Source organism: Euprymna scolopes, chromosome 23, assembly GCF_053919585.1.
Source record: "Euprymna scolopes isolate OS-2025 chromosome 23, ASM5391958v1, whole genome shotgun sequence".
NCBI classification, from domain to species: Eukaryota; Metazoa; Mollusca; class Cephalopoda; order Sepiida; family Sepiolidae; genus Euprymna; species Euprymna scolopes.
The window spans coordinates 1,611,670-1,626,240 of record NC_136504.1 but is presented as its reverse complement, the minus strand read 5'-3'; the positions used below and the strand labels follow the sequence as shown (position 1 = coordinate 1,626,240).

Below are 14,571 nucleotides of genomic sequence, written 5' to 3'. Positions count from 1 at the left end.
CTATCCAGGCAGGACAAGTCCTTTCTAGCAGCTCCTGCCCAGATGTGGCAACAGTATTCCATCCTTGGATGTACCTGGCTCTTATATAGATAGAGAATTGCATCAGCAGTGAGATATCTACCGGATCGATAGAAAGATCCCACCATTTTTCCAGCTGCCTTGGCAACGGATTTAATGTATGTGTTCCATTTAAGATCAGGAGTAATGGTCAAGCCCAGAAGCTTGTCAAAACTTGAGGCCTCCTGAAGACGAGAACCATTCATTTCAATTGATGCCAGATGTGGATCAGAACGTTGATGATGTAAAGAGAGAAGTTTGGTTTTAGATGCATTAAAAGTAACCAGCCATTTCCCCATTGTACTACGTGCTCAAGATCAGAGGAGAGAGAATCTGAGAGAACTTGGTCGTTTACGGTCTTAGATGTGCTACCATAAATGGTAGTGTCGTCAGCATAAATGTCTACAAATGATGTAAGGATGTGATTTGGAAGATCATTAATGTAGATCAGGAAAAAAGTTGGGCCCAGGATAGACCCCTGAGGGACACCAGCATTAATACTGTGAGCTTCTGATTTTTGCTCCTCAACTACTACTCTTATGAACCTATCAGAAAGAAATGATTTAATAATTGAGAGGACATTTCTAGCTATACCATAGCTAGAGATCTTGTGAAGTAAACCTTTATGCCATACCCTATCAAAGGCCTTAGATATGTCAAGAGCAATTGCCCTAGAAAGGTTGCCTGTCGAGAGATTTGCTAATCCTATGAGATATAACTAAGCACATCTGCTGTAGATCTAGCAGAACGGAAACCATATTGATTGTCACTAAGAAGGTTATTTTTGTTGAGACGGTTGATTACTTCTGTATTTAACACAGATTCCAGCAACTTACTCATTCCAGCAACTTACTCATGAAAGTGTTGTATATTGGTGGGTCGGTATATTATGTATATGCCTTTTGTGCATACATACACACACACACACATATGTATATATGTATGTGTGTTTGTCTTCTCTAGTTTTCTAATGTTTGTTGAATTGATTGCGTGTATAAAACTTACAACAATGTTGAAATATTAACACAGATACAATTTAACAACGGACATGTAACATTTACAACAGAAAGGGACAAATAACAGTTCTCTGGGGTTGCTACATCGGTTCAATCAGAGAAACATACATGGTCCCTCTTTGGGCTTGTTTGACAGATCCTCAGAAAAGCTGCAAATGAAAATTTGCACAACTCGAAGTCTTGGTGGTGCTGACAGCAGCTTTATTCCGGATGTTTGCTCCATTGGAAAGCTGCAACACTGGTCCTAGATTATCACCAGTTCTGATTCCCCCCTCTACTAGGAGCCATCACCGTAAACCATCTTTCTCCCTTTCTCGACTCCGACTACGTCTGTTTTCTCACTCCTGACTCTTAATTAATGAATGATAGTGTCTTTCAAGCTCCCTCCAATTTGTTTCTCCAAATAATTTTATTCCAAAATGAACAAAAAGTGGAATATTTAACGCTAAGGGGCATCAGAAATTTTACAAGTTGATTAATAAAATCTTTAAATATAATCAGAAAAACCATGAAAAAGTTAACATTGCTTGCTTGTATGTCATCGTTTTAATTTCAAATTTTTTTTTTTGTAGATATCTGGACTGAAGCGGTGCCTAAAAGTAAAAAGAAGAAAGCACGCCGAGAAAATTAAGTTCGACTTCAACTCAAGTTTATTTTTCTTTGAGCAAAAAAATAGATGCTGCAAACGCGCATGCACATATGAAAAATTTATGCAAAAAAATGTATTTTAAAAAATTCTAACGTTATTTTTAAAAAGTGGAAATAATTGCAATTTCCGATTTATGGTAAAAGGGTTTTTTTTTTCTCTTCTTAAAGAGGAGGAAATAAGAAGAAAAAACCTGAAGGATTTTTTTTTTGTTTCCGTCTCTTTCTCTGTTCAAGAGAATGTCATTAATCGATGAGCAGTTGGCGATCTTTGGGTCAATGTCGCATTTTCTGTTTGTTCCTTGAGATCAGCCAGATACTATGATGGTCGGGATCAACACGTCTCTCTACTCCCCCCCATGTTCGTATCGATTTGTGGGAGGGAAATCCTTTTTTTTTTTTTTTTTTTAAAGAAAGGAAATGAGAAACAATTCAAAATACAGAACTCCCACCTCCGCTCTCTCTCTTTTTTTTTTTTTTTTTTTTTTTTTTTTAAGGTGAAATGGATTTTGCCCATTTTGATCCATTTAGCCATGTTGTGCATATCAAAAAGATTTTATTCTTTACAGAAGAATCGAAAAAAAAAAAATTTTTAAACCAAAAGGGGGGGAGGGTAAACTTTTTTTTCTTTCTTCTTCATTTGGCCAAAGAATTTGTCTGTTCTCTGAGATAAATCCTCTGCTCAACAGATATCACACGCAAAACACATTAACACACACACACACAGGTGAATTTTTTTTTTTTTTTTTTTCTTGCTTAAAATTTAATTTTCTTTGGATTCATTTTCTCATAGAATTATTGATCTCTGATTTCATTTTTTAATTCTCCAAAAACAAAACAAAATTTCTCTAACAAAATTATGAAAATTCTTTTTCTCGGTTATTTCTTTTTTTTTTTTATTAAATTTTGGGGAAAATAAAAATAATTTTACTTATTTCGACACATTGTTTTCTGTTTCTTCTTTCCTCTCATTTTCTCTCTTCCGACAAATTTCGATGTTGCTTTTCCTGTTCCTTGGGAGATTGCTTCAATGTTTCATCAAGTTCAACTGCAACTCCTCACCGTCCTTGATAACCCCTACTTTCGACCCCCCCCCTGCATTTGTTGCTTGAGGAGGTGGGGGTTAGCTGCTTGGTCCCTTGGGGATGGCACTCTTCTCTTTCTTGCTCATTCAGTCCGCCTGGCTTATCTTTTCACCTTTTTTTACTGCGCGTATCAATTGATGTAGATTAAATTGTTTGTGAGGGGAAAGAGAAAATTTAAACTTCAGAGAAAAAATTGGTGTTTGTGTAGATTGGTGTGTTTTTTTTTAAACAAACTCATTTCAGGTGAAAACATTATTACATACTTACACATGTCGAAATTAGTATAAATTCCAAAAACTGCAAAACCTAATTGAGTAGATGATGTGCTAGAAGTATTTCAAATAAAAATTGTGTTCTCAATTTGACTAAATAATTGCAATCTGCCATTTTTAAAATGGTGGAGTGCAATTATTTAGTCAAATTGATTGATTGCCATTATCTCTCCCTGGATCTTGTGAACATTTCGACATTAAAACGTACAATAAAACTATAAATTGTTAAACGCAATAATTTTTATTTTTAATTGTAATTATTTTTCTACTGGATCATTTTTTTTTTAAATACATAATGTTTTCACCTGAAATGCGTTGGTTTAAAAGCTTACCAATCTATACAAGCATCCTCAATTTCTTTTTTTTTTTTTCTGAACGTTTCCACTCCCCTCACTCTGACACAATTATGATTCTGCAGCATCATCAAATTTCTTTTTCTTTTGACGAAGAGAAATGTCTGATTGTTTCTGCTTTTCACTCAACATTTGCTGATTAAAAATTGATAAAAACTGATTTCATTGGTGAACATCAAAATCATTGCTTGTCTTCAAAGAAGAAAATAAAAACAATTCAAAGGCAAAAGTGTGAAGCTTTTCATTTTAAAATTTAGATTTTATTAAAAGACTAAGCAGCAAACTACAAAAATTAAAAAAAATTAATTTTTGTTCACGAAATAAATTTCTTGTAAAATTGATCCAAACTGTTTAGCATTGTTCATTTGGTGATTTACTGCAAAATTTGGTTCTTATTTAGGATTCAATCTAATTTTAAAAAAAAAATACAGAAACATCTTTGATGTTTGTACTTGTCACAAAAAAAGATTTCATATTCCAAAAATCATGTAAATTTATCAAGTTTATTTTGGGTTTTTTTTTCTAAGAAAATCAAAATTTATGATTTTTAGAGTTTTGATTATTTTGAATAAAAACAAAACTTTGGTAGTCAAATTGGAGTTGTTGCCCTTGAATTAAAATACGTTATAAAACATGACAGCATCTGGCGTGTTTGTTATAAAACTACTTGAACAATTTACGTGATTTTTGTAATATAACATCTAAATTCTGTGATGGGTACATATATTTTCCTGTAGTTTTTTTGTTTTTAAGTTGAATTCAAAACAAGAACCCAAAATTTTCAAATTTCTTCCCACAAACGGAATTCAAGGTTCATTTTACAAGACATTTAGATGGTGAGATGAAAGTTTAAAAATATATTTTTGATAATTTTTTTTAATTTACTGTTTTCCTTTTTTGTAATCATAAGACTTTTAATTTCAAAATGGAAGGTGGACGATGAAGGGGGGGGGTATAATATCACTTGAGATGGATAAGATTACTGTTCTCCATTGTTTTTTTTTTCTTTTTTTTTTCTTTTTTTTACCATATTCTTTGCAAAAAGGCCCAAAATTGCCAAAAAAGAAGTTCAGAAACTTAAGAAATTTGTAAAAATTAAAATAAAAAATTTTTGTCTGCCCCCACCCAACATTTTTTTTTTATACAAAATTTGTAATCAAAAACTTGTTCAGATGACTGAATAAAAAAAAAAGTTAAAAATTCTAAATGCTGATCAGATTTAAAAAAAAAAAAAAAATGATTTCGTGCGCTAAAACTATTTTTCATTTTTCAACCGTAACAAAATGTTTTTTCCTTAATTTTTTAACTATTTTGTTATTAAGAAAATTTTATCAGTTCAAATATTTCTACAACTTTTTCTTTCTAAACCTCGGTAATGGCTGAATATGTGTTTGTGTGTCGGGTTTGGTGATTGTCAAGTCTGAAAACTTCTATAGATTTGCCTTTCTCATAATTCTTTATGAATTCCGACTTTCCTGCTCATTTATAAGTTAGGTGTTTGTTTAGCTATAGTCAACAAATCATTTTTTAAAACATATCTTTAAGCAAAACCCATATTACGTACTTATGTCAAAAATAGTAATATATTCCAAAATTATGAAAATTCATTGAGTAGAACAACTGCTAATGTGTTTTTAGTAAACAAAAAAAAAGTTTGGACAACAAATATTGCAGCTATAAACGAGTAATCAAAAATATTCGTTTCGGAGTTATGTCCCCTGCGTGTAGACTCCTACTGCCTACTTTATAATGTCTAAGAAAAATGCGATTTTACTCAATTTTCTGTAAAAATTACTTTTAACTATGATTAACTTTATACTCGATTTTTCATAATTTTTGGATATATTACTATTTTCAACATGACAATTAAGTAGGTAATATTGTTTTTTGTTTAAAACCATATTAAAAAAATCGATTTGTCGACTGCATCTTAACAAGCATCAAAATTGATATTCTAAACATTTTATATAAATTTGAATAAATTGATTTGCTTCCATCAATGAATTTTGAATGCTTCAGACTTTTTTGTCCGCCCCCCCCCCAAAAAAAAAATTTTTTTCTGTTTATTTTTCTTGGAATTTGTCGTTTCTTCACTTTCCATTGAAGAGTGTTTAGATTTTTTTTTCTCAAAGAAATCGATGATAATTTTATTAAAGTTTCCATTTTTTTTTTTTTTTTTCTGTGTTACCTGACTCGTCTTAAAATCAGACGTTTTTTACTGATTTTAAAAATGGATTTATACTTTGGAGAGAAACTCCAAAAAAAAAAAAGAAATGAAACATTGTTAGATGTGGCAAGCTAAAAAGTGGAACTGTTCAAAGAATTCTTCCACCTATTTAGGTTGTAATCCATTTTACCTTCTCCCCACTTTTTTTTTTTTCTTTTCATATGCGTGTGATGTGAAAGTTTGTTTGTTTTTTTTTTAAGCATTCCAAACCAAAAATGGTCAAACAAGAACAAATGATCAAAATTCTTAGGAAATCTTTGGAACCAAAAATGCTTTCACCATTTTAGTCTTTTTTTTTTTTTTTTTTTTTAAATTATTTTTATAATTCTTATAATTTTTATTATAATTCTTATTTTTATTACAATGATTTGCTTTATTTCTTTGTTGTTGTTGAAATGTTCACTTTCTTTTAACTCCAAATCAAAACAAATACCTTTTTCTTTCTGCCCTACTCCTCCTCCTAATTATTTTCTCATTCTTCACCAAAATGGGAATCAGTGTTGATTCAGGTTAATGTTTCATTAAATTTTTTTTATTTTCAATTTTTCTTCTTTCAACTGCCCCCCTCCCTCTACACTCAGATCTATTTTGGCAAAGAGAAAATTCCCGTTGTTTCTACAGGTAATTTTTTTTTTCTTTTAAAATTAAAAAAAAAAAGAAAACAAATACTCAAATTCAATGACAAAAACTGAAAGGGAATAATAATGAAAACTTTTTGTATCCCAAAAAATTGAAAATGAGGAATATTTTATGAGTGACATTGAGAAACATTTTTCTTTTTTTTTGTATCAACAGAAATAAATCTCAAATTGTCTTATTTTTATGATTTCCTCTTGAAGGACCCCCTCACCATAATGTCACGTTCCAAGGGAAGACAAAACCTTGAAAAGACGGCATGAAATCCTTAAAAAAAAAATTGCCTTATTCAATAAATAACATGAAAATGGGAATTTCTTTTGTTTTGTTGTTCCTTTTTCATCTTTGAATTTATCTCATCTATCCATCTCCACCTTTACCTCTGCTCGAAACAACTTTGATATGTTTTAGAAAAAAAAATCATATTGTATTCTTAAAATTCAAAAAAGTATCTGTTTTGCTGAATACAATTTGCTCAAAGAAACTGGCCTGAACCTCCCTCCATGGCCTCCATTTCAATTGAAGAAGCAGAGCCTAAACCACTTCCACAACCTCCATCTCACTCAAAGAAGCTGGCCTGAACCTCCACCACAGCCTCCAGGCAGGATTTGAACCTGGAAATAGCGGCTTTTACAATGTTGAGAGATACCTGAATACAATTTAATCCTGTCAATCAGTTCATCATTCTTGTTACAAGTAATTTTGTTATGGTTTCCACCCGCAACTTTATGCTGTTATTTTGCATGTTGTGTAATTGCTCCTGAAAAGAATCAGAATATTCCTGACTCGACTGTTTTATTGATGAGTTTCTTAACTTTCATAATGTGATACTATCAAGATACCCCTCTACAAGTGTTAGGAATTAAAAAAAGGAAGAAAATATAACGAAAAAGAAATAAATTTATCAGCAGAACAAAGGTACCAGAAGTTGCTCACCAAGGCACACAAAAGGCAGCTGAAATAGTATTGTTAATCAAGGTGTGGTAGTTGTTTTAGGACAAACCGACTGAAAACGAAAGTTGATATATTTCGAGTTAGTTTACAGGCAATTTTAAAAGTGACGAGTTTTGCAACAGTGTACGATAGCAAGGGATAGTTATGAGTTGAACACAGGTTGTAGCTCGGAACAGAGTCCAATTGACATCCGTGGGATGTCGGAGTTTGTATTTTATTTTGTACCTCTAGCGTTAACTCGTGCACTCGGCAGTTGACGTGAGAGACAATGACACAACTAGAATAGCAGATACGAGAAAACCATGGAAACGGCGAGGGTATGGCAACACAGTATGCCCTCATTTGTGAATAGTTGGTACTTATGAGGAATAATGAATATCCTTGTTAAGCGCGTTCTTCATATTTACCATTCCGATGTCGATCTCTATTGCCAAGATCTGCATTAACTTGCTTTGCTGTCCATTGATGTTTGGACGTTTGAAAACACTTTAACAGAATTGATGAATAATTTAATATCCACTGTAAACGTCTGTCTCGTTCAATTTGAAGGAAGAAAGAAAATTCATTTCAAGGATAAGAGTTAATAGTAGGTATGTGCAAAATGTATAAACATTTTCACCCTTCCTTCACTTAAAAATTCAACAAAATATTTTTAATGAAAATTTCACAGAATGAGACAATTATTATTTTTTTTTTTTAACCTTAGTCAAAATATTTTGTGTAAGCAAAAAAATACCTATATTATAGTTTCAAGAATTTTAAGACAACCAAAAAAAAAAATCGCATGAATTTATTTTTGCTGTTATTATAAAAAATAAAGCATTATAGATATTAACAAATGAAAAAATGTTTAAAAAATATTTCAGGAACATCACAGAAAAAGCCCTTGAAGTCCGTTTTAATGAAATCAATATAACTTGAAGAAAAATTAATTTCTCGAACTAACGATATTACCATTGGTTATTGTTTATTCAATATTTTCACACAAAAAATATTACAAAAATATTTCAATTTTTGTGAAACTTTTCAAATTTAATATATATATTTTTTTTTTACGTATGAACGTGTAAACATCGGCACAGGAATTTTTTTTATAATCTTGAAAATAAAATTTGAGATCCAGGATCAGTAAGAAAAAAAACTATTAAAAAAATAGGATTATTTACTAAACATTCATTTTGAGAAGTACGGATGGGCAGCAGTGCTTTAAAAAAAAAAAAAAAAAAAAAAAAAAACAGGATTTTCATTTTACCTGCCATATTCTATTTAATTATTAATAAATTATTTTTGCTAATTTTTTTTTTTTTTTTTTTTTTTAATAAATAAATTTTCAGTATAATCAATGATTTTAATTTTTTTCGTACTTAAAATGCATTTTAACTTTTACTTCAAAAAGATTAATTTATCGTTAGAACTCGTTTAAGAATAATTTGAGTCATCATGTAAAAAAAATATTTTAAATGATAACAAAAACACTTTTTTTTAAAACAAAATAAGATTACCTAAATTAACGAATATTTTTTTCAAAAATACATAAATTAAGGAATAATAATGTTTCAATTTTTCTATACATTTAAAAATAAAACTGAATTGTAGACATTTTGACCTTCCATAGAATTTCTACGCAACACTTTTTCATTTGTTTTGATTCATCGAAACTCAGATTGTTACTAAACTCTCTTGATATACGAGTAAAGCATACGGATGATAAAATCAAAGAACGCAACAACTGTGGGTTATACATATAAAATAATTTAATGTGGGTTATACATATAAAATAATTTTATTAAACAATAAGGTTTGATCTCCGCTAGAAAATCATTATGCAATCCTCAATGGGCCAGGAGTAGGGCGATCAAAAAAGAATTTGTAAATAAAATAAAATATCTTTTTTTTTCTTTTTTTTTTTTTTTTGTCTGTAAGAAAGGATATTCCAGTTCAAAATAAGAACAACAAAAAGGTTATATGAATCAACTGAACTATATACATTGGGGATGAGAGAAATATAAAAATATAAAATCCTTAGATAATTTGTGTGATATTCAGAGAGAAAAATAGTTTGTCCCAAAAGTAAATAATAATGATCCAATTTCAACAATGTATTCTGGATATAAATTCACATTTCTTGCTCATGTCCTTTTTCGTGGTATTGGCATTGTCTCTCTCTTTCATCGCCAAGTAATTTTGTGGCAGATCGGAAGATCAGTACCTCTATTTCACATCTCCTTGAATAGGATTAACCTTGTGTATTTTCCCGGTAAACATTTCTTCTTCAATGGATAGTTCTCTATGAAATATCAGAAAATCGGTTCTTTTATCTTATGCAAGATAATCTCTTGTTTTGCTTCTGTGCAACATTGCAACACCTCTTTTGGTATCCTTGTGCCATACAATATCAATTTTTTTACACCACTGTGTAAAGCAGTCAAGTCTCCATTCAATCCGCCTTTCTCAATCCATTCCAGCTATATGGATTGCTTTGGCCGCATGATTCATGGGGAGTTTATACCAGGATTCAATCACAGTGTGATCAGGGGGAGCGGGTTTGCATCTTCACTGTATGTTGGCCGTTCATTGTATCCAATGTTTTCTTGTATTCTTTTCACCGCATGCTTGTTTTTCACATTAAAAAATTCCATAAATTAGTTTCTCTTTTTTGATAATTTATTTTAGAAGACAGCTCTTCAAGAACCTGTTCACATTGGACTTGAAAACGACCATGTCATAGTCAGCTGGAAAGAAGCTCCATGATATTGTGTTCCACATACGAGCAGTTCTAGGTAAAAAAAAAAAAAAAATTAAAACTGCTCATGGAATTTTCGTTTAGATTTAGGCAGAGAGTAAGCTGATAATTGTTGTAGCTAGTCGAGTGTTTGCCACAAAAGACTTACTGGGGGGGGGGCCCATAGAGTGAAGCTCAGTTGAGCATCTTACATAAAAATAATGATAGAGCAGAGAGAAGCCCACAATGTCTCTTCTATGAGAAAGAGACTGCAGAGAGGAGAAAAAGACATCATCCACTAGATTTCAAAGTCAGTTTTGTATTCTGTTGTGGCAGGAAAGGAAGATATGAGTAGTTCCTCTATACATAACAACTCTATCTTAAGACATACTTGGTTCTTATACAGGTAGAGAATTGCATCAGCAATGAAAAATCTACTGGCGCGGTAGAATAATCCAACCATTATTTTGTTGATCTTGGCAACAGATTTTACGTATTTTCAGATCCGAGTGAAGGTCAGTCTCAATAGCTTGTCAAAATATGGTGTTTTTCCAAGATAAGTCATTTATTTCAGGTGGCGATCAGAAGGTTGAGGATGGAAAGCAAGAGCTTGGTTTTAGATACATTAAAATTAACCAGCCACCTTTTTCCCCATTACACCATGTGCTCAAGTGAAAATCAGAAAGATCTTGATCATTACTGTTTTTGTTGGCAGCTGTTTTCCTGATATCTTTCTATTAAGAATTCTTTCTAAAAGGATATCTGGCACTTAATGGAGGGACCATGTGAAGGTTGCCAACATTCTTAAATGAAAGTGTTTCTATAGAATTATTTAGATTTGAAATTTGCACACCCAGGTTGTCAGTTCGCATCGTTAACCACTGAGCCACCATCTGCTCTATACTGCTGCTGATGTCTCTTTTGACATCTCTTATTCTAATTCGAAATCTCATGTCAATTTGTAAAACAAAAAAATGTTCAGAACAAGAAAAAAACTTGAAAAACAAAAATTTTAGAATGAAAAAAATTTCAAAACAAGAAAAAAAATGAGTTGACAAGTGAGATTCTCATAAATATTTCATCAGACTCAAAAAAATAAAATTTCTTTTTTTAAATATTATTTTGGAAAATATTGTAATGAATACAAATAAAATCTGAAACTTTATTTTCTACTTGATAAACAAACACATTGAATCAGTTAGTAGTGATGGGACGATTCCAATATTTTTCGACTTTTCCGATTCCCAATTTCAATTAATCATCCCAACACTAATACATAGTAATTGAAGATTAATAAAACTGAAATACATTTTATTCATTGCAAAATAATGTATGAAAACTAGTATCTACTCAAAAGTCAACATTGATTTGTTAGCTTAAATGCTATGTAGGTCTAATGTCGAAAATCCAACTGACTTTAATCTATATACATATAAAGTGGAGTTTTTTTTCTCGCTCTGAACTTGATATTAAAAGTCTACTTTCTATTTACAATTTAATAAACAAACTTTTTAATATATTCCGTCATGGATATGCAAACAGCTATATAAAGGTTAACTAATTGGCATATTTCTTTGAAAAATAAGCATTAATTACTTATTCATTTTTTATGGTTTCTTATTAAATGATTGGTTTCATTTCACTTTTACACTGAATTCTATTTATGCAAAATTTCTAAATTCTGCATAATTGTGTAGAATTTAAGATGAAAACGTTTTAGCACATGGAAATATTTTTATCTCTCTCTCTCTCTATGTATGTATATATATATATAAGTGATTTTGTCGGTGCGTGTGCAAAAAGTCGCTACCAAACTTCTCTCTACATATTTGGTCTACAGAGTTAAAATTTGATAAATAAGGTACTTAGATTAGTGGCAAATTTTCGATTTGGTTTTGAGCCAGCTAAAATTGCTGTTAAGGAGTCAAAATTGAACGTAAAATATTTGATCTTGGCAGGGTAAGTCAAATAAAACATTACTCCTGCTGTTACTTTTGCACATGCGCAAAATTAAACATTCATAGCTCAAAGTTGATTAATTTTTAACTTTTCATATCAATTCATAGTTCAGACAATAACGACACTAGAAAGATAATAACAACTAATGCTGAAGAACTAAACGTTTTGGTTTCGATTCTATTGGATGACACCCAAGTCATTATTTTATAACTTTTGAAATCATAAAATATTGGATAATAATCAATAGAGAATTGCTTTATGATAAGAAATCTGCATGCATTAAAATATAATATTTATGCATATTTTACAACCGAGCAACGCCGGGCGGCTTGCTAGTTTACATATAAATTTAAGTCAATTGATTTTTGAGTAGACACTGGTTTTTATATCACTAGCATTTCAGCCCGGCGTTGCCCAGGCGTTTGACTGTGTGTGTGTTGAACAAAAAAAAAAAAAAAAAAGTGGTAGTAGGAAGGCAGGCTCGAACCCATACCACAAAGGAGGAAAAGAACGGGGTAAAACCTAACGGTTATGCTGTTACAACCACCGCTAAACCGGAAGCAACATTTTTAAAAATTAAGGTGAGACAATTTAAAGGAGAGGATAACTTTCAAAAATATCGGCAAAAAAAGCCCCCCCCCCTTGTAGAAAAGTGCCTAGTTGAGGGGAAGATATTAATGTTTTTAGCCATTTTTTCGATATTTGTCGTATGAAAGGTCGAACTTTAAAACGATACTGATCTTGGTAAAATCCGTCACCTCTATTGAAAGTTTAAGGAAGACATGCAAACAGATATACATACATACATTTATATATTGATAACTAAAAATTTTCGACCCAAACTGATGAAAAACCTTGCCCTATCTCTGAATACCCTTTATGTAAAATTTCAAATATTTTAGACCAGAAATTGTCTCAGTAAGAGACCGCAGAGGTCAATTTTTTTTAAATTTTGACCCTTATTATGACCCCTTAAAATTTATTGTTTTGGGTTCAAATGAAGTTATTAAGTTAGATCCATATCCAAGGAACCTATATCTAAAATTTCAAGTGCGTAGACCCAAAATTGTCGAAGTTTGGTAGAGTTCTCAAAGGTCAAATCGTTGAACTTTGATCCCTTAATCGCCAAATTTCTGGCCAGAAACCAATCACATCGATTTTCCCAAATCTCAGTACCCTGTATATCAAATTTCAAGTCTGTAGACTAAAAATTGACAGAGTTATTGCGTAGGGAAATGTACACAGACACGTTCACTTTTTTATATATATATATATATATATAGATTTTGCAATAAATAAAACATATTTCAGTTCTATTACTTTTTCCGGTTCTGAGAATTGGTAATATGGACACCTTTTTCTAAAATCTCCTAAAAACTAAAATAAGCCAACGTCAACATCATATTTAGTTTTACATCCACTTTACATGCTGGTACATGCTAGACGGCTTTTAGAAATTTACTTAAAAATTAACTTATCTCTTTATTGCCCTCTTTCCCTTGAGTCCATTTTTATAACCTCCTCCATGTTTTCATTGCAGTTTCTCCTGACAACTAACCCTTCTACCTCAACTGCTCTAAACCTACAAACCCAGGAACTTTCATCTATTCTTTTGATGTGACCAAACCAGTTGGTTAGTAAGTTCTCAGCTAAATCATCCGCTTCTAACTCTTGCCTTGCATAACGTGGCATTTGCGTAACATAGTATTTATGTAACGTGGCATTTGCGTAACATAGTATTTATGTAACGTGGCTGGGACAAACAAACAAGAAGAAAATAAATCTGAGTCAGCATTTTTTTCTTTTTTCACCAAAGTTTTTATTATCGTTACTCTCTCCTCTCGACACCACTTAAAAGACCTCTCGCTGCCAATTGTCTATCTAACCTGGTTGTGTTTCTCCTTTCTCTGACTGCATGTCAACCACAGCCTATTTTCATCCTTGACTTTACACATCCATTTCCTTGGATGCACACTTTACTTCTCTCGATCACATGGTGCATTTGTTCTCCCTTTCCCCCCCCCCTTTCCTTCTCGTGCACTTCACCTGCTGCTGCTAATCTCTACACAAGTCAGCTATCTTTTGCTGCTGCTGATATTTTCCCACATGCTAATATGCACTATGTTACTTACACCTGCTCCTCCTTGTGCTGCAATAACTTCTTGCACACAACGTATGTACTACAGGAGACTTTGTTGGTTTGGTCAAATTGAAAGAACAGACTTGCTCAATTATCACCCCATCAGTCTCCTTCCCCTCATCACTAAAATCTTTGAGTTTTTAATCAATCAAGCACTAGTCTTCCATCTTGTAAATGCTTAGCTTCTTTCTGATCAACAGTCTCAACTAACCTAGTAAAATCTCACCCCTTCACAGTAGAGGCCCCTAGATATCAGAAATCCTCCTACTCTAATAGTTTCTTCCCTCTGACTGCTAGACTTTGGAATTCCCTCATTGTTTCCTGCTTCCCTGACTGTACTTACCTGCTGAAGTTTAAATGTAATGTGAACAGACATCTTGCTGCTCCTCACACTTCCCTATTAGACACAATCCCAAGTAGTAGCCCCTTACGTTTCACATGGCAATATGCCTTGTTTGGAGTGAAAAAGGTTTTAAAAAATAAAAAACCTAAAGTTCAAAAAAGG

At 31.9% G+C, this 14,571-nt stretch overlaps 1 protein-coding gene and 1 long non-coding RNA gene across 3 annotated transcripts in view; one reads left to right on the top strand and one right to left on the bottom strand.

The window, feature by feature from the left end:
- LOC145245722 (uncharacterized) overlaps positions 1-1,852 on the top strand; it is an 86,463-nt gene extending 84,611 nt beyond the window's left edge. For both annotated transcript variants that reach the window (XM_080107263.1, XM_080107264.1), the window contains one exon: positions 1,646-1,852. In XM_080107263.1, the coding sequence (XP_079963389.1) occupies positions 1,646-1,704 (59 nt within the window). In that variant the 3' untranslated portion in view covers positions 1,705-1,852. The remainder of the gene's footprint in view (positions 1-1,645) is intronic.
- A 7,127-nt stretch (positions 1,853-8,979) lies between these two features.
- The window catches only part of LOC145245730 (uncharacterized), a 126,177-nt gene continuing 120,585 nt past the window's right edge, over positions 8,980-14,571 (bottom strand). Inside the window, exon 4 of the long non-coding RNA XR_013863027.1 lies at positions 8,980-10,021. This is a non-coding gene — a long non-coding RNA (uncharacterized LOC145245730). The remainder of the gene's footprint in view (positions 10,022-14,571) is intronic.